The 25,698-nt window shown below is 41.0% G+C and overlaps 1 protein-coding gene across 1 annotated transcript; it reads right to left on the bottom strand.

Moving 5' to 3' along the window:
* Positions 1-13,938: 13,938 nt before the first annotated feature.
* On the bottom strand, positions 13,939-16,863 carry dynlt2b (dynein light chain Tctex-type 2B). The gene is made up of 5 exons (XM_036586768.1): positions 16,803-16,863; positions 15,989-16,122; positions 15,101-15,170; positions 14,379-14,442; positions 13,939-14,291 (listed from the first exon to the last, which is right to left on the bottom strand). Exons 1-5 carry the CDS (start codon positions 16,850-16,852, stop codon positions 14,244-14,246), a joined length of 366 nt encoding a protein of 121 aa, XP_036442661.1. The 5' UTR covers positions 16,853-16,863; the 3' UTR covers positions 13,939-14,243.
* Between the last annotated feature and the right edge of the window lie 8,835 nt (positions 16,864-25,698).

Here is a 25,698-nt window from a genome sequence, read left to right as displayed (position 1 = left end):
AGAAGGACCTTCAGGATGTCCAGCTACAACCACTGCCGATAACTTCCTGCCATAAAGACTCACGACTGAGATGTCAGCGAAAGTGCATTCAGTTTAACGGAACTTGTCCCAGTGAGTGGACTTTAACATGTCCTCAACCAATAGTGCTGCTACTTTGGCTGTGTTGACCTCAGAAGGGGCGGAGCTTTGTATACTGCAGTTCCTGAATGGAGGAAATGCTAATTTTAGCAGTTAGCATCAAACATTTCTTCTCCACTGACTCAAAACAAACACAAAAGTAAGATGCACAGCCAGTCGGGCGACAGTATTAGACTGATGTACTATCTTCATTTTTTAATTTTTACTGTTTATAATAGGCAGGTTAGCCAGCTTGCTAACTGCTATGTTAGCGGCTTGGCCAAGTGCTGCTGCGCACACCAGCCACACTGCCCATCTACACTTTTTAACCACAGCACTAAACTCACAAATATATAATTATCTGATATAAATGTGTTTACCTCGTGTTTTTACTGCATCAGAATGGCCACACGTGTGACTGTGGCTTAAAACGTCCCTGTTTATAGAAGAAGAGACTCCTTTATCATCATTACCCAGAATTCAACATGATTATGTTTATAGTTATTATTCAGTGTTTATGATAAATAAAGAGTTACTTGTTGAAATTTGGCCACTGCAATGCTGTAAATCATAAATCTTAGGTGGAATCATCTTAACTCTCATTACAGTATTTAATATTTCTCATGATGAGATTTGCTGGAAAATATGATCAGTTTATTCAACCTATTTCTGGACATGTTTATTTGTAGTGACCTACTGAACTGTATTTCGCATATTACACTGGCAAATTACTTCCTTCAGGCATTTTGTCTTTACTTGAGTAATTAAAGTGAGTAAAATTATCTTCAGCAACTCAATAAAAGTCAATAAAATGACTTAACAGGTAAAAATGGAAGAAAATGTTGCACAATAATGTTTTTACAGCAATTTCGAAATGAGAAATATTAGATATATTGACATGATGTCAAATAATTTCACTCAGCAAGTTCATTTTTACAGTGAACCGTGTGATTTACCTGAAATCTGATGTATTAGTGGTGTTTGATTTAGTTGTTGATGTCCTGATCGTAGATGTGCTTTAAAGGTCCAAGGAACCTGAATCTGTGTTTTTTTTTCTTAACTAGGTTCATTTTGCTCTTCTGCGCCACAATATACATGCACTAAGTATGGATAACGTCACAATGCCCACTAAAATACAGTGTCCACTAATATTTAACTAAACCTTTGTTTAGACTTTGTTGGATGTTTTACACAAAACTCACCTGTTCATTTGTAATATTTGGTGCTGTTTTCCCTGAGACTTAATAGAGAGACGTACTCTAAAGAAAAGGGTTATTAGCATATCATCAAACTGGATTCTACATAATCCAGTCACAGCTGTTAAACCTGGACGATGAGATCTTTGTGAACTGTCTCTCCTCCACATGTTTGTCCTGCTTTCTTCTCACAGTGGATCAAACCACAATAACACTGATATTCACTTTTATTAACATAAATATTTTGCAAACTGTGATGGAATATCCATTTGTAGATTCATTTCAGCAAAAAATATGCAAGTGCAGGAAGTCCGATGTTTGTTAGATAAGGCAACGTTTATTAAGTTGGTCTTATTCATCTTACATATTCATTGTGCTCATTTTCCATTTCCTGTCTTCGCAGCGTCAGCGTGTCTCACTCGTTCCGTTCTGTGTCAGTTCTTTTTCCGTTTGCTCTGAGTGGAGATAAAGAGGCGTAACTGTGCAGCTGAGCTTGATTAGTCTGGTGAATCTGCAGAAATGAAGATGTTCCTGATGGTCCTGATGTTCCTGCAGTAGTTTATGTTCAGAATTAATGAGTCTGTCCTGGAAGCAAGACATGTAATGGAAGCCTATACCCACCAATTAGCATTGTGCCTAAATCATCACTCATTTGCCTTAAATGTCTCAGTAAAGTTGGGCTCTGACTTTCCAGCTTCTTCTTTGAAATTTCCGTTCCAGGTCTAAACAAAATGTCCTGTAAATCTGATTTATTGTGATCTATTGTGTAATTGATTTAGCAGTTAAAGATTAACGCTGTGGATCAATGACACAAAGTACCACTTTTGCTGCCAAAATATGAGCCCATCTTTCTCCAAATATCATCTATTGGCTGAGGAAAATTCTCAAAAAAAAATCAAATACTAGCCCAATTTATCACATTACTGACGCACACTGTACGGCGCTCCTAATTACTGAGTCCAGGTGTTTCATTGCTAACAGGTGTAAAAAATCAAGCTCACAGCCTTTCAGTCTGCATAGACAAACACTGGCAGTAGAGGGTTGCACTGAAGAGCTCAGTGACTTTAAACATGGCACTGTCATAGGATGCCGCCTCTGCCACAAGTCAGTTTGTGAAATGTCTGTGCTGCTAGATCTGCCCCAGACAACTGTAAGTGCTGTTATTGTGAAGTGGAAGCATCAGCAGTGTGACCACAGAAACTCACTGAGCGGTTCTGCTGGGTGCTTAAGTAGTGTGAAAATTACCCATCACTCGCTACAGAGTTCCAAACTGCCTCTGGAAGCCACATCAGCATAAGATCTGAGCATCAGGAGCTCGAAGGAAATGGGTCTCCATGGCTGAGCAGCTGCACACAAGCCTAAGATCACTATGCGCAATGCCAAGTGTCAGCTGGAGTGGCGCCGCCACTGGACTCTGGAGCAGTGGAACCGTGTTCTCTGGAGAGATGAATCAGCTTCTCTATCAGTCAATCTGATGATGAATCTGGGTTTGGTGGATGTCAGGAGAACGTTACCTACCGGAATGCAGAGCCAACAGTACAGTTTGGTGGAGGAGTGATAAACAGTAGAGTTTGGTTGAGGAGGGATAAACAGGAGAGTTTGGTGGAAGAGGGATAAACAGTAGCATTTGGCGGAGGAGTGATAAACAGTACAGTTTGGCGGAGGAGGGATAAACAGTAGAGTTTGGTGGAGGAGGGATAAACAGTAGCGTTTGGTGGAGGAGGGTAAACAGTAGAGTTTAGTTGAGGAGGGATAAACAGGAGAGTTTGGTGGAGGAGGGATAAACAGTAGAGTTTGGTGGAGGAGGGATAAACAGTAGAGTTTGGTGGAGGAGGGATAAAGAGTAGCGTTTGGTGGAGGAGGGATAAACAGTACAGTTTGGTGGAGGAGGGATAAACAGTAGCGTTTGTGGAGGAGGGATAAACAGTAGCGTTTGGTTGAGGAGGGATAAACAGTAGAGTTTGGTGGAGGAGGGATAAACAGTAGAGTTTGGTTGAGGAGGGATAAACAGTAGCGTTTGGTTGAGGAGGGATAAACAGTACAGTTTGGTGGAGGAGGGATAAACAGTAGCGTTTGGTTGAGGAGGGATAAACAGTACAGTTTGGTGGAGGAGGGATAAACAGTAGCGTTTGGTTGAGGAGGGATAAACAGTACAGTTTGGTTGAGGAGGGATAAACAGTAGAGTTTGGTTGAGGAGGGATAAACAGTACAGTTTGGTGGAGGAGGGATAAACAGTAGCGTTTGGTGGAGGAGGGATAAACAGTAGCGTTTGGTGGAGGAGGGATAAACAGTAGCGTTTGGTGGAGGAGGGATAAACAGTAGAGTTTGGTGGAGGAGGGATAAACAGTAGAGTTTGGTGGAGAAGGGATAATGGGCTGGGTTGTTTTTCAGGGTTTGGGCCCTTCAGTTCCAGTGAAGGGTGATGTTGATGCTGCAGCACAAAGACATTTTACACAGTTATCTGCTTCCAGCTTTGTGTCAGCAGTTTGGGGAAGAGCCTTTCCTGTTCCAGCCTGACTGAGCCCTTGTGCACAAAGCAGCTCCATAAAGACACGGAGTGACCAGTTGGTGCAGAGGAACTCTAGTGGCCCTCACAGAGACCTGACCTCACTGAACGCCTTTGGGATGAACTAGAACGGAGATTGTGAGCCAGGCCCTCTCGTCAAACATCAGTGTCTGACCTCACAAAAGCTCTTCTGGATGAACAAGCTAAAATTCCCACAGACTCTCCAACATCTTGTAGAAAGCTTTCCAAAAGAGTGGAAGCTGTTAGAGCCACAAAGGAGGGCAACTCCTTATTAATGCCCATGGTTTTGGAATGAGACATCCAACAAGCTCATATGGGTGTGATGGTCAGGTGTCCACATACTTCTGGCTGTACTGTATCTGTGGGCTGGTAGTTTTAGTTACTGCTAATATCTAGTAAAGCTGTGCTGAGTCTTTCAGCGTTTAATAACGTGTGCTTGGTGCAATCAGGGCACCGTTCTAATTAAAATTTGACCATCTTCATCATCATCATCAATACTGACACATGGCTGTAGTTTTTGCGCTGCAGTAGCTCAGAAACACGCAGTATACATCACAGCCACAGGGCGCTTACTTACTCACGCTGATGCTCTGCAGCTCGCTGTCAGTTATGATGAGTCAAAGCTTTAAGGAGGTCGTGCTCCTGATCTTCTGATGGCCTGCAGTTCAGCAGTGGGTGAGAATGAGGGATTTTCACTGAGTCAGCGCTGCAGAGGATCAGGCTGGAATACCACGCTGCAGTTTCAGGACTTTTCAGATGACCAGCAGGAGCATGAAGACCGAGCCAAACAGGACAACTCACTGAATCCTGATGTAGAAAGAGTTGGCTGGTGTTAGCGCTGCTGACACAGCATGTAGAGTAACGCTAATCTGTTATCTTTATGGAAACAAAAGAGTCCCTGAGTGGAGAATCTCTCCTGTGTTGTCTGAGATCAGTTAGCTTGTGTTGCTAGCATGCTGATGTATGTTTCTTGATCAAAAAATAAACCATTAAAAGTTCCTGCTGGTGTCCAATAGTCTCTCTTGGTATTCTGGGTTTTCCTGATGGGTTGATATCACAGTGTAAAGGAATGGTTTAACTGGTTTTCTGATTCCAGATGCATTTGATGGTTTATTTTTCTAATGGGATCTAAAGGTGTCTTACAGGAAACTAGTGGTTTCTAAAGGTAATCATTAAGCCAATCCCCATTAGAAAGCTCCAGCTCCGATGGTCACGCTTCACTCTGTGCTGTAGTAAAGTATATTTTAAACCTCATTTCTCCAGTTTGTTGTTATTTATATTTTGACATTTATTGAAATCACTGCCTCTCATTTACATAGTGTTAAAATTTCATGATGATTGGACCAATAAAAATGGACCAAATTACTTGTTATCAATGATTTTTCCTTTAGGTTCCACTAAAGATGACTAATGTTTCTTCTCCTGTAAAGTCCACTTTTTGGAGATATGAGGTTTAGTTCTGACAGTGATGATAAGCTTCTGCACCTGTAGATCTTTTTCAGAAGAGCTGCTGAACTGAATCCAGACTCCACACACTGACGACGATGATGATGATGATCTGTGTCACTTGTTTACTGATCTTCATCCCATTTTTGTGAACCCTCCCTCTACAAGTATCTTTGCTGTCAGGATAAAACCTCACACCTCACTTTTTTGCAGCTCTAACAGCTTCCACTCTTCTGGGAAGCTTTCTACAGGATGTTGGAGAGAGTCTGTGGGAATTTCTACCCTTACATCCAGAAGAGCATTTGTGAGGTCAGACGCTGATGTTGGACAAGAGGGCCTGGCTCACAATCTCCGTTCTAGCTCATCCCAAAGGTGTTGGATGGGGTTGAGGTCAGGGCTCTGTGAGGGTAAGTCAAGTTCTTCCACACCAAACTCACCCAGTGAAGCCTTTATGGAGCTGCTTTGTGCACTGGGGCTCAGTCAGGCTGGAACAGGAAAGGTTCTTCCCCAAATTGTTTCACAAAGTTGGAAGCGTACAGTTGCACAGCACTTACAGTTGTCAGGGGCAGATCTAGCAGGGCTGAAATTTCACAAGCTGACTTGTGGCAGAGGCGGCATCCTATGACAGAGCCATGTTTGAAGTCTCTGAGCTCTTCAGTACGACCCTCTACTGCCAGTGTTTGTCTATGGAAACTGCAAGGCTATGTGCTTAATTTTATCCACCTGTTAGTGATGAGTGTGGCACACTACATATATATATATATATATATATATATATATTAGGGGTGGGAATCTCTAGGCACCTCAAGATTTGATTCGATTACGATTCAGAGGCTGCGATGCGATTATAAAACGATTATTGATGCATCTTTTTTTTTCTATATAGCATTTATATTCTCTCACTGTGTGAGCTCAACTTTCGAGTTCAAATTTCAAGTTTATTTGTCATTTGCAGAACATGTCAGGACATTTATGCATAGAAATGCTTGTGGTGAGGCTCAGATAATCACTCTACAGAAAGGAAATAAGTAAAAATAAAAATACAAGAAAAACTGACTGACATATATTAAATATACACAAAATATACACAGAATATAGAGACAATATACATTTTAAAGTGACTAAGTGACTGTGTGTTATTGTTATTTAAAGTGACTTGGTGCTTTTAAACCAAAGTATTGTAAAGTAATGATCCATAATGAATTTATCTCTTATTAATAAATCAGATGGAAGTGATGTGGTAAGTGAACTAGACGGCTCTCTTCACTGCTCTTGTTTTGAGCATGAGACGCTGCTGCTACTCATCTGTGATAAAATGCGCAGTTACGGTGAAATAAGATCCAGTGGTGATGGACGTCCACGCAGCGCGTTACAGCTATTCTACCCGTCTTCTTTAGTGATTTTATCACTTCGGTTTTGGTCTCGTTGTAGAGACGGGGGGATCGCTGTGTCAGTAAAGTATCTTTGAGACGCGTCGTGTGCAGCATAGCGCGAAAGTCCTTTTACGCAATGACTGAGAACCGGCGTGCAGACTGCAGGTCACATAGCAGCGATGCGTTATTCGCATTTATAAGCAGCGCGGTTGGTTTCCTGGTACATTAAATCTGCAACGAGAGCCTGTCAAACACTAAGAAATGGCGAAGCTGAAGTCACTTCTCTTTCGAATTCTCCCGTTCCACCTTAAATTGTGCCGCATTCACATTCAGTGCCTCAGTTAGAATTTAAGGTGGAACGGATAAATTCGAACAAGAAGCGACTTCAGCCTCGTAAAACAGTCGAACGTTGAGAGACGTTTAACTGATCAACTTCTGAGGAAAAGTTTTCTGATGGAGATGGGAGGAAAGTGGCTGTAGGCGAAGCTTAAAGCAGAGCAGAGTAAATCTGCGTTTTTGTTTATATTGTTTAGTCTATACTAGGACATTATCACATACTGAGACATACTGGGCATTAAATGTTGTGGCTCCCAGGTGGTTTGATTTTTGTTGAAAGGACAAAATGGCTCTTCTTATCATTTGTGCTGTGACTCCTGATCTAACCTCAGTGGAGCTGGTTGGATTTCTCGCTCATCCAGTAGTGTTTTTGTTATGTGCCCCACAGACTGTCTGGGCGCTGCACTTACCCACTTCCAGTTCCGCCTTTTGCGTTCCGTCAACATTACGTTATATATTTAGAAAATAGATTTTTGACATTTGTGAATCGATTCAGAATCGTTCATGTCCGCATCGCGATGCATCTAAGAATCGATTTTTTCCTGCACCCCTAATATATATATATATACACATATGTATGTATATAGTGTTTGAATGTATAAATATATGTTCTATGTTAGGTATTTAATAGAGAAGGTAAAAATATATTATTAAATTCTAACTTACACACACAAACCCACTGTGGACAGATAGATAGAGAGACAGAGATACATCGACTCAAAAGTGTGGAATCATTATTTTATAATAATTAATTTTGTCATTTTAAATACAAAAACAACATATGCAGATTCCCTAAATTACACACCAAAGAAGTCCTTTAAAGGGGGATCTCTCAGATCTTCTAAAATTCCTGCATAATTAACTGGTTAAGATGTAATCAGAGTCATTCAGAGAGGTTCAGAGAGGTTCAGCGTGGTTTGGTGTGAAACGCTCTGTTCTAGAGAAACTTACCGAGTCAGAACTGTTCACAGTGGTGGTGATAGGAACCAGACGTCCACCTCTAAAAGCTCCCTCACAGAAAGTTACTACATGAAATGGTTATGAATTCACTGCCTGATGACTGAGGCACTGTTTTATGATTTTATGAAGGTTTTGAAAAAAAAAAAACACTGTTTTTCCAAGAACAGCTTTTCTAGATTCCTCGACCAGACGACTTCCTGCTGATCTATTTCCACCTCAGTCTGAAGTCCGAGCGGTTTGAGTGGAGCTCTTTAGTTTTTTTTATTTAATTCTAATTGCTGAGCAGAAAGTGAACAGATTTCATTGATTTCCAGCAGAATGAGACGCTGAGCTCTGAGAAAGATCTGAGTTATAAATCAGTACTGACTCCGGCAGCTGAACGGAGTGGTAATGGGTTTTGTCCTGTGTGGATGATGAGAGCAGACAGAAGTGGATTAGTGCAGATAACATCACTCCATTCTTCCTCTGCACTGCGAGTCACTCCGAGTCTTCAGCCGCTGACGTTATTAAGGCTCTCTGTGAGCGATGAACACTGGAGTGCAGTTACAGCACTGAGTATCATCGAGAGGAACAGCTGGAAACACATTTAAAAGCATTCAGATCTGTCTGTGATGTGTATTTGTGTGTTCTGTAAGGTCGACCCACTTGTCAAGGTATTTAACACTAATACTGCACTGATACTGACTGCCCTGCTGAAAAACACCTGATGGTTTTACATTCTAATAGGAATTGGCTTAACTTACCATTAGAGACCACTACTTTCCTGTATTACTTTTTCAAGGGTTCTTTAGTAAAGAACATGGTTCTATATAAAACCATGAACACTCAAAAAACCCCTTGCATGATTAGAGTAAAATGGTTCTTCAGATTGATGGAGAATGTGTTGTTGATGGTTCTATATTAAACATTTTTGAAAAGGGTTCTATAAAGCACCAAAAGGGTTCTTCTTTTGTAAGAACCTTGACACCGTAACGACAGCAAAACCCTCTCCTCCCTTTTTCAAATAAACAGGTTTGATGTGGTTTGATGTAGATGTCCCAGTGCAAACCGTCCACATGTGGAAACTAAACTGCACCAACCGCCCACTCATGCAGAAGTTCTAAGGACTGTTTTTCAGGCACAACTGCTTTTAGAATGAGGTCCAATGCAGGACAGCCAATCAAAACAGAGCTCATTCACATATGTCAGTCTTAAAGGCACAGTAACAGCAACATCATGTTTAACTATGAGGGTGAAAAGTGGCTGGAAATGATCATGTAGAGATGAATTATGATCGTTTTTGGTACATAAAACTTCACAAATGTCATAAACAGATCTGAAAAAATAAGATGCAGGAAAGATGGATGATACGTGCCCTTTAAATCGTGCCTGTCATCACTAATCTGACTGCCGACCATCTTTTAGTGTAAATGTGAATCTGAACTGTGGTGATGCTCCATCACAGGCTGCACTGTGATCAGTGAGGAAGTGGAGAAGATCTGCTGAAGCTGTCTGTGCTCTGAACGTGAGGAGGAGCTCCATCGTTCTGGAACACCTCACATCTTTCACGTATGATCCTAAAACAGGCCTAAAGAACATGAGCTGCGTTCCTGTAAGGTTCCTCAACAGAATTTGAGGCGTGTATTTTGCGAGAACGTATTTTCCCTCATGTTTCTGACTGCGTTCTATAAACAGTGTGTCTCCTCACAGCTGGGTGGTCCTGTGTGTCCTCATGCGGCGGTGATTCAGGGTTAAAGTGGAGCTCGGAGAGCGTTTACTGACGGAGCTGATCTGCAGTAACGTTACTGTTATAGAGGCTGAAACGCTGCAGGAGCTTCTGTCTGATCTGGGCGCCACTGAAAAGAAGACACGTCTCATTAGAGGTACCAGCGCGTCTAATCTCTCTCAGAGACGCTCCCGCGACCTCGGCTGCAGCGCGTCTGCACTTAAAATAGAAAAGTGATGAGTCGTTTCCTCTAATCAGAGCTGATCACTGAGCGCCGGGCTCTGATTTTATACCCTTCTGTCCCCAAATAACTCTTTAACTCTCCATACGAGCCGCAATTCTCTGAAATACTGCAAACGCTGTTCCTGGAAAAACGAACAGTCAGATATTATTAAAGGGGAACTCCACTGTTTTTTCAAAATTCTCCCATAGTTCAGTGTGTGAGGTGTAAACAGAGAGATTCAGAGTGGTTTGGTGTGAAATGGTTCAGATTTCTATACAGTGGTTTTTGATCTGCAAAAAATCAGATTTCATGTGATTTTTGCTGTGCAGACTATCAGAAATCAATCTGGATACAATCTGGATCTGACAGAAATCAGATGTGGGCTGTAAGTCTGAACACGGCCTTGGACTCCACTGTATTCTAAGTATTGTCTGACTTTGTAGCTGGTCTATTTCCTCTGAGCTCCAGAGTGACAACACATCGGCTCAGAGAGCTCTAAAGGGGAGAGATCCAAGTGAAAGTTCTGGAAAATCCAGAAGAAAATATAAGTGCTGTAGAAATTATGTGGTGACCGTACAGTGAAGGTCAGAAATGTTTTCGCTGTCTCCCTGCAGGGGCCGTGCAGGAGGACGGAGAGCTTGTGGATAATTCAGCAGCTCTTCAGTCTTGCGAAGTCACTCTGGTTTTCAGGGTCAGAGCAGAAATAAATGCCGCTCAGTCCAGCACGGCCGGTTAGAGCCACCGATGAAAGCTGCGTCCTGCTGCTCTCAGAAGAGACATGAGCAGTGAAACAGCGGGAGGAAAATCGCTCTGAGCAGCAGCCTGACCTTCACTCTGATGGGCCTGATACAAAACCAATCAATCACACGGTTTCAAATATCTCCTAACAGCTGGACGCTGCAGCACGTCTTTTAGTCCCGGAGCCCAAAGAATCAGCCAAACTCCTTCAGGCATGTTTAAAGGGCCACATCCCGGAAAACATCACGAACGTCATGAAATCAACACATTTACAAATATCTGACCAGTCAAAGTCAGAGGCTCCGGAGCGATGGAGCAAGTGGTGCACCTCCCTCTCCACCCCCACCTCCATCCCCCCATCCACCCTGGGTTATTAGAGGACATTCACCTCTGCTCCCCCACCTTTTTAAGTGCACTCAAACAATCCTACAATGCACTGCAACAACTAATGTACAGCTGATATACCCTAGCAGAGAGGGATACCCATAATGCACTGTGTTGTTTGTTTTGAAGATTCAAGCCAAATCTATACTCACATACAGAATCTATGTATACACAACAGAATCTGCTGCCACAGTAATGAGACTAAAGAGCAGGCAGGACTAAGACTAGTCTTGGGCTAAACTGTAAAATCTGTACTAATTTACCACTGAGAACCTTTAATTTAGGGTTCTGCTTAATCTGGGCCTGGCCCAGTGTAAATAATACAAATGTGAAATATTACTGTTACAGTCTGGATTATTTTCACTGATAGAAACACTGAGAGCTTTAGAACATCAAGGATGAGGTTCATAGTAATTGTAATAGTTCTAATAAAGTGACATCCAGAGTGAAACTGGCTGGACTGGCACTTTCATATGAATGTTTATTGATGTGCATTCTGCCTGTAAATCTCAATCTAATAAATAATGCACAGAATAAAGTTCAAATAAAAATATCCTGAAAGACGCGTTTTTCAAAAGTGAAGATCAAATCTCGACACAGAAAACCTGACAAATTTAACTGTAAGTGAATCATTACAGTGTATTATTTTTCATTTAATAAGTTGTTGATCCCAAAATGCTAAACATATATAACGTCTTTTGTTTGTTAAACAGTTTTTTAATATTTAAATCCTTATTGTGTTTATTATTGCATATATAATTACAACAAAAAATTTAAATACAGCAAGTAATTCCAGATCATTGAGCAGTAGAGTGTATCTGGACGCTGGGCAGCAGCTGGCCTGAGCAGCTCCAGACCGAACCTGAACCAGAATAATCGGATCAATCACAGTGCAATCAGCTTTCCATTCAGCGCTGTATAAACGGTTCTGGGTCTCTGTTCAGGACTGTAATCTTCTCACATTTCTCTGGACGATTCAAACACAGACCAGCACGGCCGTCTGGGTCCAGAGCACAATGCGGCAGCAGCTCTCAGCGGACAAATAAACGTGACTGGACTGCAGAATCTATTTCTTCAGCCTGAGTGGAGCAGAAGGGTCAGAATGGTGAGGAGCACCGAGTTCTGGAGGAGATCAGCAGCTTAAAGGGGAGCTCCACCGATTTTTCCAAATTTCTGCCTAATTAAATAATTAAGAGGTAAACAGAATCGTTTGGTGTGAAACGCTCCATTCTAGATAAACTTACCGAGTCAGAACTGTTCACAGTGGTGGTGATAGGAACAGACGTCCACCTCTAAAAGCTCCCTCACAGAAAGTTCCTACATGAAATGGTTATGAATTCACTGCCTGATGACTGAGACACTGTTTTATGATAGTTTCGTGTTAAGGATTTGGCCTAGAATGTATATTTTTAAAAGCCATCGATGGCAGAGGGGCACATGTATGATGTTGTGAGGCAAAACAGCCCCCAAGGAAAACATATTTTTCCACATTTACTACTATTTTACCATCATCAACAACTCATATAAATATCAGAACACGTGTAGGATAGTAAATAGTAAAAATGTCTATTTTTGCGTTGTAGACATTGTGACCCCTGGTTCCCATCACCACCACTGTAAAGACATCTGACTCTGTAAGTATCTCTACAATGAATTATTTTACATCAAACCACTCCGAATGACTTTTTTAACGTCTTAATCACTGAATTATGCGGACATTTTGTAAAATCAGTGGAATTTCCTTTTGAATTAAAGGTCTCGTCAGATCTGCTTTCTTTGGTTTTGCCTGATCTGTAGACGATGGTCTCCCAACATACACTGGCAGATCTGAGCTAATTGGTGGGTACAAGCTTCCATTAACACTACATTAACTACATTAGCCTCTAAAGGCATTAGCCAGCTAAAGACACCAAACACGTCTCGGCTCATCGGCTACATCTGAGATGGAGGGGGGACGTTAACTTTTATCAAACTATGACTGTAAGTCTTCTAAACAGGCTGCAAACAAAGTAAGCACTGACAAACTTTTAGTAAAAGAAGGATGGAGTAAAAGAAGAAGGCAGAAAATAAAGAGATGTCAATCTGAAGAACAGTGTCACCATGCAGAGAACCATTTAATCATGCAAATGGCTCTGTGACTGTTCACGATTCTATATAGAATCATTTTCTTTACTAAAGAACCCTTGAAGAGCCTTTAATAGTGTAGACAAGTGCAGAGTGGCAGTGGCTCACTGGCTCCACCCTGTGGCCAAACGGAAGGAAGGAAAACTGAGTGAGAAATGAATAAACCGCTGAAAGTCTAATAGTGACAGCTTCACCAAAACGAAACCGTCTTCAGTTCTGCACCATGAACTTCAGACAGACTGAAGCTGAGTGTCCAACACTGATCAATTAAGAACCCTGTTACCTGCCCGTTTAGGGCCTTTTCACACTTGTCCTGAATACCTGAGTCACACCCAGGACCGGGCCCATTTCGGGGAGAAGCTCATTATCACTGGTTTCACACACAAGAACTTCATCTGAATCATGGATCGAATGCGTAACTCCATACATCACTTTTCTGCTTGCAGGGTTGGGGAGTGGTTGTTACTAGCTTCATCTGTTTGCTGCCTTTATTTCTTTAGGGAAAGAACATCTTTTTGGATACACAGCATTTCACCAGGCAGGAGAACACCTGCAAAAGGGAGCCGCCTTTGTATGAGAAGGTCTTTAACTGTGCAGGCACCACGTTACAAAATGAGCCAATCATGCAGCCCCACATGCGGCGTCGGGAGCCAGGAGTTCCCCCAGACCACTGATTTCACTAGGACCAGAGACCGGTTCTCTGTTCCACTCCCAGGCTCCAAAACAGCCTTCATACTTGACCAAACATACCGAACTCACAGAGCAAGAGGACCTGGATCTGGAAAAAAGCTGTGGTGTAAAGACGCCAATAAGGAGCGTAAAATCTCTCATATGTTTTAATCAAGCTTTGATGATCATTAAAAACAGATTCTAGAAGTACAAAAGCCGTTTACTGCAGCTGCTTTACAGACACTGTTGTGAATAATGCCGGTTTTCCTGCCAAACGTCTGGAGCAGCAGAGTGAAGGTCTCAGTGCTGAATGCAGAATTAAAGCTGTGAATACTTCTTACACAAAAATATCAGAGACGCGTTGAGCACCTCAGAAATAAATACAGTCCATCTGCCACACTGATCCACAGGTGTCCCTTGTAGAAACCGGTTTCTCTGCGGTTCCTCAGTAATAATAAACCCCAAACACAGCAGCCACGCAGAACAGGCTGTCCTGCAGGAGAACACAGAGAGACCTGTGGCTGAAAAAAGAACATGTGAAGATGACGTGTCTGTCTGACATTTACAGGTTTTTCCTTACGTTCATGTAAACGTCTTTGGCGCAGCTGTCTGTGTCCGCGTCCCAGAAACACCGAGACGCCATCCTACAGAGAGAGGAGGACTTACTGCTGTTACAGAGAGCAAAACCAACACAAGAGGAAAAACAGAGCAGCAGATTCCACTGAGCTCACTGAGCTCAGATACACTATCACTGATATTTACTCCACTGTTTAAAAACACATAATACAAATAAAAACAACAACTCGTTAGAACTGCTTCTGTTCAGAGCTGCAGCTGGATTTACAATAAAGCAAGTTTTCAATTTATTTTACTGAAATTACTGATTAGATCAAACACTACAGTAATGAAGCATAAGTTAGTTGGTGAGGGAGTGAGGAAGTGAATAATGGAAAGAGTGAGTGAGAGAGTGAATGAGTGAACGAGAGAGGGAGTGAATGAGGGAGGAGCAGGAGTGAGTGAGGGAGTGACCGAGGGAGGGAGGGAAAGTGAATGAGTGAGAAAGAGTGAATACATGAGTGACTGAGGGAGGAAGTGAGGGAAGGAGTGAGGCAGTGAGCAAGGGAGTGAGGAAGTGAACAGGTGAACAAGGGACAGAGTGAGTGAGGTAGTGAGTAAGTGAGGGTGGCAGTGAGTGAATATGAGAAATAAGTGAGTGAGCGGAGAATAAGAGAAGATTTATTAGGTTCTTCACATGTGAAGCAGAAATGTGTGTGTGTGTGTGTGTGTGTGTGTGTGTCGTACTGTACTCCTTCTCCTCGCTGTTCTCCAATAACCACCTGCACAACCAGCTTATATCGATCCAGCCCCAACTCTACACACACACACAGAGAGAAAGAGAGAGAGAGAGAGAGAGAGAGCATCACTCATACACAGCCATCATGTACTGTAGGTGCTGCTGGGAGGAGCAGTGAAGTTCAGGTTTTGGGTTTAGGTTTAAGTTTAAAAGCCTTTCAGCTTCACTGACACAGTAATAACTGCTTTATAATCTTCTTGTCTGTGCAGTGAGATCAGTTCACTGCACTGAAAACAGACATTATTCATATGACTGACGACACAAACACCACAGAAAAACGACCAGAGGGACCACCGTCAGAACGTTTTTCCTCGTCCTGTAAAGTTACCTTTTTAGAGATATACGGTTTTGTTCAGACAGCAGCGCTATATATATATATATATATATATATATATATATATATATATATATATATATATATATTCTCTGTAATCCAGATAGATTATGCAGAAAGGAATTCTCCATTAAGGGCAGCGATATTCACAACTAATTTACATAGTTAATAATGAACTAATTCATGTTTGATTAATGACTATTTTTTATTTAGGTTTTATGTTTAACCCTTAGGACCCGGAGAAAACGGTAGGTCAGAATCTCAGTCCTAAACGGTCAGAAGGCTGTCCCTGATTGTTTAGAAGCTCAGCTCTGATTGGCCACAAGGTCTTTCCTGATTGGTCAGAAGCTCAGAAACTGGTCTAAGAATTCTGAACTAACCTTAAACCTGGATAATCAATAAGTCTTAATAAGACAGGCTGGTCTCACAAAGCTAGTCCGGGTGTAAGTTTGCTTCTTGATCAGGTCTAAGTTTAAGCTCAGGTTCAGGTAAACTGTCCCACCTTTGAGTCGGTCAGTGATGCGGGCGCTGAGTGTCCGTGCGATGTCCGCACTGCGCTCTGAGTCGTAGGTCTCTCCGGTCAGCTGCTCCCTCACCAGCTCCCGGATACAGCCGGACACCACGGCCGGCCGGAACCTCAACACACACAAACACAGTTAGCACGGTTTATTAAGTGTTTATAGTTCTGCGTGATAAACCTGTTGTTATCGAAAACAGCCACGCTAGCCATGTTCCACCACTGAGAACTGCTTGGGTTCCTCTGCTTGAGAACATGGGTTTGGTTCCTGTGATCTTCTAGATGGAGAACCATTCACAGCAAATGCCACCAATGCTGTGCACAAGGACATGTAGCTACAGAGAACTGTTAAGTTCTGGCTTAAATAAATCATAAAGAAGGAAGAAACTGGCTTTTTAATCGGAATTTCCCGTTCCACCTTAAATGATCAGCTGCTGCCCATTTAAGGTGGAACGGGAAATTCCGATTAAAAAGCTGGTGAACTTCAGCTTTGCCTTAGCTGTAGCTTTACTACAGCATGGAAATACTTATAAAATCACTTCACTGTTTACCGCACATCAGTAAGTTAACGTTAACCCAGCTTTGCGGCTTTTAGAGACCGGAGTTTAATCAGAAACGGAGTTAGAGCAGTTTAGCTAGCGCAGTTTAGCTAGCGCTGTTAGCCGCTGTGCTAAAAACAGACACTGAACGGCTCAAACGGCGCCTTTAAGTCCTTTATCTGCTCATATAAACACCCCCAGCCCCTCCAGCCTCGCTGGGCCCCGCCTGTGCAGGTGTTCGGTGTGAAGGTGAGTGTTACCGGTGCTGCTGACTCGGTCTGATGCTGTGTGCGTTCGCCGCTACCTCCATTACCGAACACAGCCACGGTTACCATAACAACGCCCGCTGCGTGACGTCACCCTGATCACCAATCAGCAGCGCGCCCCGTCCCGTCTGACCAATGAAACTCCAGCTTACTCTTTATTTTATTTTATCAATATTTTTATTTGTTGTAACTTTTCTACGTTTTATTTTTTCAAGATATTAAAACTCTTTGTTGTTTTTATTTTCAAGATTAAATAAAACAATCCCAGATTTAAAACAATATCCTGTTTGAACTTCCTGTTTGAATAGATAACATGTTTTATTTCATTTATGTAGACTTTTGTACATATTTAAAGATTACTTGTTGATATAATGTATGTATATGTATGTATGTATACTTATATATTGCCCTTTGTAATGTATAAAAATTTCACAATGAACAGACCAACATAAATAATCCTAAATTACAATATAAATATAAATATAAATATAAAATATTCATCCATTCACTTCCATTAAAAGTAAAGAAGGTTTTTCCTCGTCCTGTAAATTTACCTTTTTAGAGATACAAGATTTTGTTCAGACAGCAGCGATATATATATATATATATATATATATATATATATATATATATATATATATATATGTATATATATCATCTGTAATCCAGCTACATTATGCAGAAATTTTGAAATATCAGTGGAATTCTCCTTTAAGGGCAGTGATATTCATAACTAATTTACATAGTTAGTAATGAAGGACCTGGAGAAAGTCACTTCTAGCCTTCCTAACTTCAGGGCTTTCAGTTTACATTGATTTTGAGTATTAAAAATATCTGATATTAAATATGCAACTCAATTTGTAATAAAAAATAAAGCCTGCATTGCTGTGTATCAGAGTTTTAGCACTGAGCCTGAATACTAGAGGACAGAAAATCAATAAAAAAACATGTCCGCCTTATGCTAATTGTTTATTTTTACTCATAATAACTAATAGAATGAATCACCATCAAAATTATGAATCACCATCAATTTATTTTATTGCACTTTCAGCTCACAGACACTCCAGACTAACAGTTTCTGAAAAGATAACTACAACTGGACTTGTTTTCGAGATCTCTATAATTAAAAAATACAAAATTTAGCAGGTACGTTTTTGATCAGAAATTCATAAAGATATCAAATCTCTCTTAGCATTTACATGTCAAACAATGGCATATCTGAGTAGGGTCTCCTGAAAATAACAACATATGGCACGTGTGACTGTCTCATGGAAATACTTTATAATTGGAATTGTAATGGACCCAAAAATACCAAGAATATTCCCCAAATTTTTAGGTTTCTAAGGGTTCCATCATCCAGGAGTTGAAATGCATTGTTGGTTTATAGTAAGATGAACTTTCTTCTTCACCATCAGTGGCAAATATTACAGAGAAACACTGAGAAGAAGGTCACAGGTGTCAGTTACACTGAGAGTGACGAGCTCTGCTGATGCTACTCCTCATACTGAAGCTAATGCGCTTCACTCGGTACTGCTTTAGACTGATTTAAACGAATGGAACCATTTTGGGTTTCCATGGATCAGAACCGATATCAAACACATATCTCAATCTAGATTTCCTAAATGAAGCTCACAGCTCAACTGTGAGAGGGTGTAATGTTCTGAAAGTCCAGGGTGATGCTGTATATGAATAAGGTTTTAATGATTTTATCTGGAGACCTGCTGTAAAAACCAGCTTGTGTCTCATCGTTCTGACTAAACAGAAACACCTGGTCAACTGTTTAAACACCAGCTGATTAAACGAGCAGGTGAATCAGCTGAGCTCCTGCGCTCCAGCAGGCCTCTGTGAATAAGACCAGACAGCCCTGATCTAATTGATCTATTAACAGCCCTGATCTATTAATCTCAGCATTGTGTTTATTTTTTATTATTTTTATTGCTTGGGAAACAAATGAGATGCTGTTAAATCACTGGAATATAAAGATTTTTATTTTTTTATCTTAAAACTTCCCCAGAACAGAGTAGATTTGGAGCTGCTGTTAAGCTTTCAACCAGCAGGTGTCAGTGATAAGCTCTAGTTTTAAAAGCTTCAGCGATGTAAAGTTGAAAGCTTCACTAATGTAATGTAACCTAAGAGCAAGAAACCTTGGGCGGAACCGAGACTCAGAAGGGAACCCGTCCTCCTCTGGACCAGACCGGACAGCTAACAATAGCACAAGAGCAACCTGAGCAGAGAATAAGGCTTGACCGTTAGAATAAGATACAGAAAAGGGGAAACAGGTAAATCAGTGGCTGTGAGTCTGCGCAGAAGCAGCATCGAGAGGGTCGGTTCAAAAAAACGAATATCAAACAGCAAAACTCTGCATAAACTTCGTTTGAGGTGGATTTTTTCCAGTAAAAGAAATACAATAGTGTGATGGAAACGAATATAAGTTAATGATCTGACTAAAACGCGGACATTTAATTCGAGTAGCTTTAAGTTAAGACACTCTTCGCTTTTTCACACTGCAGTTTTACAGCGAATCACGCTTCAATTCAGCACCTGCAGTTTTAGCTGAGGAGCTACTCGACAGCGTTGGCTAGCAGATCAGCCTAGCTAATAAAATAATCAGTCAGCCCTGTTTTAAACAGAACCAGGTTCTTACTCCGTCTGTAATGTTACTGGTTCCGTTCATAGTCGCTCTTTCAAATTCAAACATTAACGGAAAACCTAACGGATGAGCGCGAGCTGCGGCTAACAGCTAACGTTAGCTGAGCTGCTAAAGCTGAGGCGAGCAGTTCAGTTCTTTCAGTTGTTAATCTCACGATCGATTTCACTACAGATTCACATCAGTGCACTATTACGGGTCTGATCATTATTAGATGATCAATATCCGCTCTCCCCCTAACCCTGCCGTCAGGCAGCTTTCTAGTTTGTGAATTTAGCCCGGCAGGCTAGCTGGAGTTAGCCTAGCAGAGGACATTCTGAGGTAAATTAGCTGGAATTGACGGTAATTTACGTTATTTTTCATCCGTGTGTTTGAAGCAGATTACAGCCAGTCTCGGGTAATCTGAGTGGCTGCCCTGCTGAAAAAGTTAGGGAAACCATTAAAAGGTTCTGCTGGTTCCTGGTGGTGCCCAGTAGTGAGTAATGGTGCTCTGAGTTTTCCTGATGGGTTGGTATCACAGTATAAGGAGTTCTGATTTCAGATGCACTTGATGGTTTCCTAATGGGGTATAAAGGTGTCCTACAGGAAACTGTTGGTCTCTAATGATAACCATTAAACCACCAGGTTTTATTCTTAGTCGTTATAATGGTTTTTTTTTCAGCGGGGTGTTAAATCTACCGCAGCTGCTAACAGCTAAATAAACTAACTGACCTAAAGTAACGTAGCAGAGTTTGCTGAAATGAATGGAGGACCAGGCCTGTCACAGTTATTTGAAATGATTTATGTCGACTGCTGTCATTTTTCCACATCATATTTCACAATAAGATTAAACCACAACAGGGCGAGTTGTTTTTGGAGACACATCGTGGTGTTTTATGAAAACTAAACCTAAATTCCTTCTTCTAACTGTAACATGTTTGGAGGGGAAACACAAAATATTCGGTTATTTATCAGCTGGGTAGCTAATGCTAACGTTTTAGCGTGCATGCTAGCAGAACGAGAATTGTTTTTGTATTTGCTTATATTTTCACTCTCAAGAAAAAGTATAAGTTTTGCTGGAATACACACGATTCTGTGTAACCGAGGCGTTTGTGTGCGTGAGTGTTTTCTGCACTCAGCAGTTTAGTTTACCAACTTAACAACAATAGCAGTGTTAGCTACCGAGCTAACAAGGCAAGCTACCCCGAGACAAAGCAAGACAGATGAGCCAATTCAGACACTTTCGGCTTGTGTTTTAATAGATGCAACTAATAAACAAGACAAGACAATTAAATTCTATCTGGGAATTGTGAGAAATGTAGTGTTCCGAGTACTGAAAGGGTTCGCTCTGTGTCACTGTGTAGACAAGAACTACTAAAATTCTACTATTATTCCGTCTCTGAAGTGCACAAAACACAGTAATCACATGTATTCAGATAATTCTGAAAGCATTTGATTACAGTACAGCTAGTCCAGTATAACCTATATAGACTGTGTGTACACTGTGTATGAATGTGTGTGTACACGTTTTCCTGTCTGTGTGCAAAGGTGTTGATATACACATACTGTTTATAGATGAGACTGACAGATGTCAATAAATGAATAATCAGAGTAGATTAGTCAGCATTCGTTGAAGCTTTAGCTCTTCCAGTGAATCAGTTGGAACTTTATACATTAAATTTAGCTTCCCCAGTTTTTACATTGACTACTGAAATAGTCACCACTCATTAGTATTGATCTCTCTCTGGTGTAAAAGTGATGTTTTATCAGTGAGGCCTTTAATTAGTCTAAATGAAATGTGCAGCTAATGTAAAGTTAATCTGCTCTGTTTGTAACTCAAACCTGCGTTTCGCTCTGATCTACATGAGATAAAAATAGCCTCTCCTGCATGATATCTTGCAGAGCGGCAGCTCTAACTGCAGCAGAAGTGTTGCTGAAGAGGCAGTTTTATGCAGTGGAGGTGATTTAGAGGTCAGACAAGAGCTGTAAGTAACACCACCTTCATCAAAACTCCTCTGTAGAGCTGTTTTATTCACCTCTTATGTATACCGATGCTGTCAGTATCGATTATTCAGTGATCGATTAATGTATCAATTATTTTGGCACATAATTGTGTAATCTCAGAGTTTTAAAAAAGTCCAGACAGTAAAAAAAAAGACTTATAACAACAACAAACCACAGAGCCTTCAAAAACATGTCACTGGAAAAAGATAAAGTAGTCGACTCTTAAGAAGACTCAGTAATAAAAAAAGGCTGTGTTAAAAACGATATGAGTAAGCGTCTTGATGAGGCTCTGTTTGCTGTAAGAGCAGCAGCAGAATTTAAAATATTCACTATTATCACACAAACTGGAGGCTAATCAGTGCTCAGTCACACAGATGGTACATATTATCTAATTGCGTTTGAGTAATCATGGCTGCACTGCTTTACACAGAAAACCGCTTTGTGAAAATGTCTAATGTAAAAGCTAAAATTAGGCCCAGATCTTTATCTCACTGTTAAAAATGAAACTCGGCTCAACTTCAAATTATAACTGATGGTAACTGATTGCACAGATTTAGAGCTCAACTCAGACTTCTTAGCTGAGTCAAAAGTGCTCTTGATTTTTTTTTAGTTCTGTTTCTCAGTTTGATGAACAGTGTAGAAATTGTGCTTTTAATCCAGTTTCTCCACTGGCTGGAACTCTTTCTATCACACTGTCCCACCAGACATGTTCTTCTCTCAGTTTCTCTCTTATGGAGGGCGGTGGCATCACTGGGGTTCTGACTCTGCTGCTGGGGTGACGGCTTAGTCTGTTGGAACACCTGAAGGTACTCAGACTTGGTGTCACTGTAGAAAATAGTAGAATTTTATTTCTGAAAAGTAGTGTGATCAGTGAGGGGAGTAATGATTCTGAAACCAGGATCGAAACCACGATACAAACGTCCACGGTCTCACGTCGTGGCTCCTCGCTCGGCCGGCTGCTTCAGACGACACTGCGGTCTCGGCCTACAAGCCGAGAGGCTCCGCAGCTCCTCAGCTAAAACTGATAGAGTGAATGGCTTTAATATTTACTAAAGTCCAGCAGCGTCTGACGCTCGGAGATTAAGGCTCGAGTGTGAGAGACGCACAAACGAGACAAACGACTTTCAGACGGAAAACTACATTCAGTACCGTTTTTACGAGGCTGTAGTCGGCTTCCTGTTCACCAGCTTCCTGTTCGCCAGCTTCTTTTTAGAATTTTCCTGTTCTACCTTGAGTGGTGCAGCTGGTCTGAGGTGCCAGAATGTAAATATACGTTAGATGTACTTCAGTTAAATATGGTTCTTATTAAAAGTGAAGCGGCATCCAGAAGAATACAGCACTCATAAAACACAGTAATACACAGAGAAACCGACAGTAATCTTAATTATCCACGATATTAATTTTTGCCCATACCGCCCACTACTAAGTATAACACGTGTAAATCACAAAATTATTATTCTACTTATTTATTTATTTATTTACTTACTTACTTTTGATTATATAGTACATTTTTGTGAAGTTAAGTTAATCCACTGTGTTCTTCAGTGTTCTTCTCTTCAGTGTTCCAAATCGTTGGTGATTTGATAAAACCCATAAATTTTAAAACGCATGAAAAAATAACAGAACAAAGCAAAAAAAAACCCTGAGGTGTGAACCAAACCTGGACTTGGAGAATCATTACATTTCTAATGGTCACATGTAGTGCAGTTGTGTAGTAGTTCACCCAGCGATTCCACAGCGATTCCCGAGAGGAGAAATGCCTGATTAGACTGTGTGGTTGAAAGAGTAGCAGATCGCAGGGTAACTCGGGAAAAAACGTGAATTCTATATTGTTTAACCCCTTAAAATCTCAAGCTTATTACACACTAAGCCTTATCATTCAGTAACTACAGGCACTTCAGTGCAAACTGAAGCTGAGCTACTCTTAGATTATAGAAGTGTGTAATAAAACTGCTGGTGAGTTCTGGACATTTAAGAGTTGATAAACCGAGATGCAAAACTAAAAAAACGAAGTGAACCTTTAACTGAACAGAAAAGTTTGAGTTGGATTAACTGAAGACCGCAGTGTGGTCGATTACCTCATCATTTAAAACTGAGCCGTGATCTCATGTTTACAGTGCGGCGAAGCAGCTTTAACTTTTAACGCCTACGTTTGGGTATGTGTGAACTGATGGGGCTCCTAGGGGTCTCTGTGGTTAAAGCAGGAAACCAGAAGCCCCTCATATTCCAGACAACCTCAGAAACCACACACACACACAGATATACAGTACGACTCATTTAACACAGAAATTATTGATTATAATATAAGTTGTGTAACTTTTCACAGTGTTTAAAGCTGCTGTAGAATATTACAGACACTTAGTATCACAGTGATCAGAAGCTGAAAAAGAAAATATTTATGAAATCTTTACATTAATAAGAACATTGTCACTGTGGTGACTAAGGCTGGACATCGTTTGAACTTTTTTGCTTATCTGACATTCAATATTGAATTCAATATTGATACCAAAATGATCATCGTTATTTATACTGAAATAATCAATATATAATTACTCATTTTCTTGTGATTAGTTGCTGTCATTCAGTCCAGACAAGTTGTTTGTACTGTCAAGTATGCTTATTTTATAGCTTATATTTTATAGTTTGTGTGATGTAATCTTATACTTTGTTTAACTTAAAGGTTGAGTGTATTTAAATCAGTGTACAACTCCAAACAATTTAAAATTCATTTGAGTCACAGAGTTGCCTCTCATATTTTGAGCAAACTAATCAGTGTTTACAGGAGTCAGAAAAATCGATAGATATTTTCCCTAAATACTCCAGTAGTGAATGTTAGTGATAAATGTAGTGACTGCTCTGCCGCGTTCACCCCCCTCAACCGACTTCACAGCTGTGATGGAAGATGAGGACGAGTACATTAGATGGAGAAACACTGCAGAAAGCTCTGACGTACAACATGAAAATTAAATGTCACAAATGATAGAGACTAGATGATCTATGAGAATGACTTAGTGTGTTTATAGTTCAGCTGGTTTTGGTTCTGAATGTGAATGTGTTCTCACTGATAAACATTCTCGTGTAGAAGTCAGAGCTGCTGGTATCTGTTATCTGACCTGCTGATCCTCGCTGTGGACACCAGCGCCTGTGTTCGGCCAAGCTGGCGGTGACAGATTGACGTTAGTGCTGCTCTCCGCAGAGATAAATCCCAAACGCTTCATCAGATTTGATGTGTTGTTTGACTTTGCAGCTGCTACTTCAAAGCTTTTACTGCATGAGGAGCTTTTCTCAGCTATCAGTAACCTACAGAACACCTGCAGAACCTTTTCTTCTTCTTTTTTAAACAATTCTAATAATTATTTATGACGTTATTTTCACTAAACTATCGAAAATAGGCACTGTTATTGGTACTTTGTAGTACAGAGATGTTTGTGTTGGTGCCTTAACCCCAATGGTGGCCATTGTGGACCCCCTGACAAAATGAGGCAGCACAGGGAGAAGCTGAGTTCAAGGGAGAAGTGAAGATTAGAGTTATACAGAGTGATATTAAGCAGATAATAAGTGAGTTCTATTCACTAATCAATGAGTATTAACCCTCTCAGGTTGACAATGTCACATACAACATCAAAGGATGTTGTACATAAAAGAACAAATCTCCTGAACGCTGCTCTGTTCCACGAGGGCTCAGCTCTGATCGTGTCCCTTTCAGAAGCTTTGTAATCCAGCCTGAACTGCACCGTCTTTTTGGAGGCTTTATAAAAGAAATCAACAATGACAAACGCAGCCCTGAACATCATCTGTGATTGTTTATCCGTGTCTCCATGTCGAAAAGAATTAGTATTGTTGTTAGCATGGCTGTTAGCTGTCCAATGTTGCCTTGGGTCAAGTCTGTCGACCATTCAGAGGCTGTGTTCCTGACTTCTCAACCAATCAGAGGTTGTGTTTCTGACTCATCAACCATTAGGAGGCCGTGTTCCTGACTCGTCGGTCAATCAGAGGCTGTGTTCCTGATTCGTCAGCCAATCAGAGGCCGTATTCATGACTCATCGACCAATCAGAGGCTGTGTTCCTGACTCGCAACCAGTCAGAGGCTGTATTCTCAACTCGTTGATTAAGGAGAAGCTGAGTTCCTGACTCATCAACCAATCAGAAGCTATGTTGCAGACTCATCAACCAATCAGAGGCTGTGTTCCCGACTCGTTGACCAGTCAGAGGCTGTGTTCCCGACTCGTCGACCAGTCAGAGGCTGTGTTCCTGACTCGT

This window comes from Colossoma macropomum, unplaced genomic scaffold (genome assembly GCF_904425465.1).
Source record: "Colossoma macropomum unplaced genomic scaffold, Colossoma_macropomum, whole genome shotgun sequence".
In the NCBI taxonomy this organism is placed as follows: Eukaryota; Metazoa; Chordata; class Actinopteri; order Characiformes; family Serrasalmidae; genus Colossoma; species Colossoma macropomum.
Note: the sequence above shows the minus strand (reverse complement) of the source record. Positions and strands in the feature narration are given on the sequence as shown.

Coding starts and splice junctions, on each gene's coding strand:
- dynlt2b (XM_036586768.1), bottom strand. CDS start 16,852: ATGGAGGTAGCGGCGAACGCACACAGCATCAGACCGAGTCAGCAGCAC. Junction 16,123..16,802: donor AGACCGAGTCAGCAGCACCG/GTAACACTCACC, acceptor GTGTGTGTTGAG/GTTCCGGCCGGCCGTGGTGT. Junction 14,443..15,100: donor CAGCGAGGAGAAGGAGTACA/GTACGACACACA, acceptor CTCTCTCTGTAG/GATGGCGTCTCGGTGTTTCT.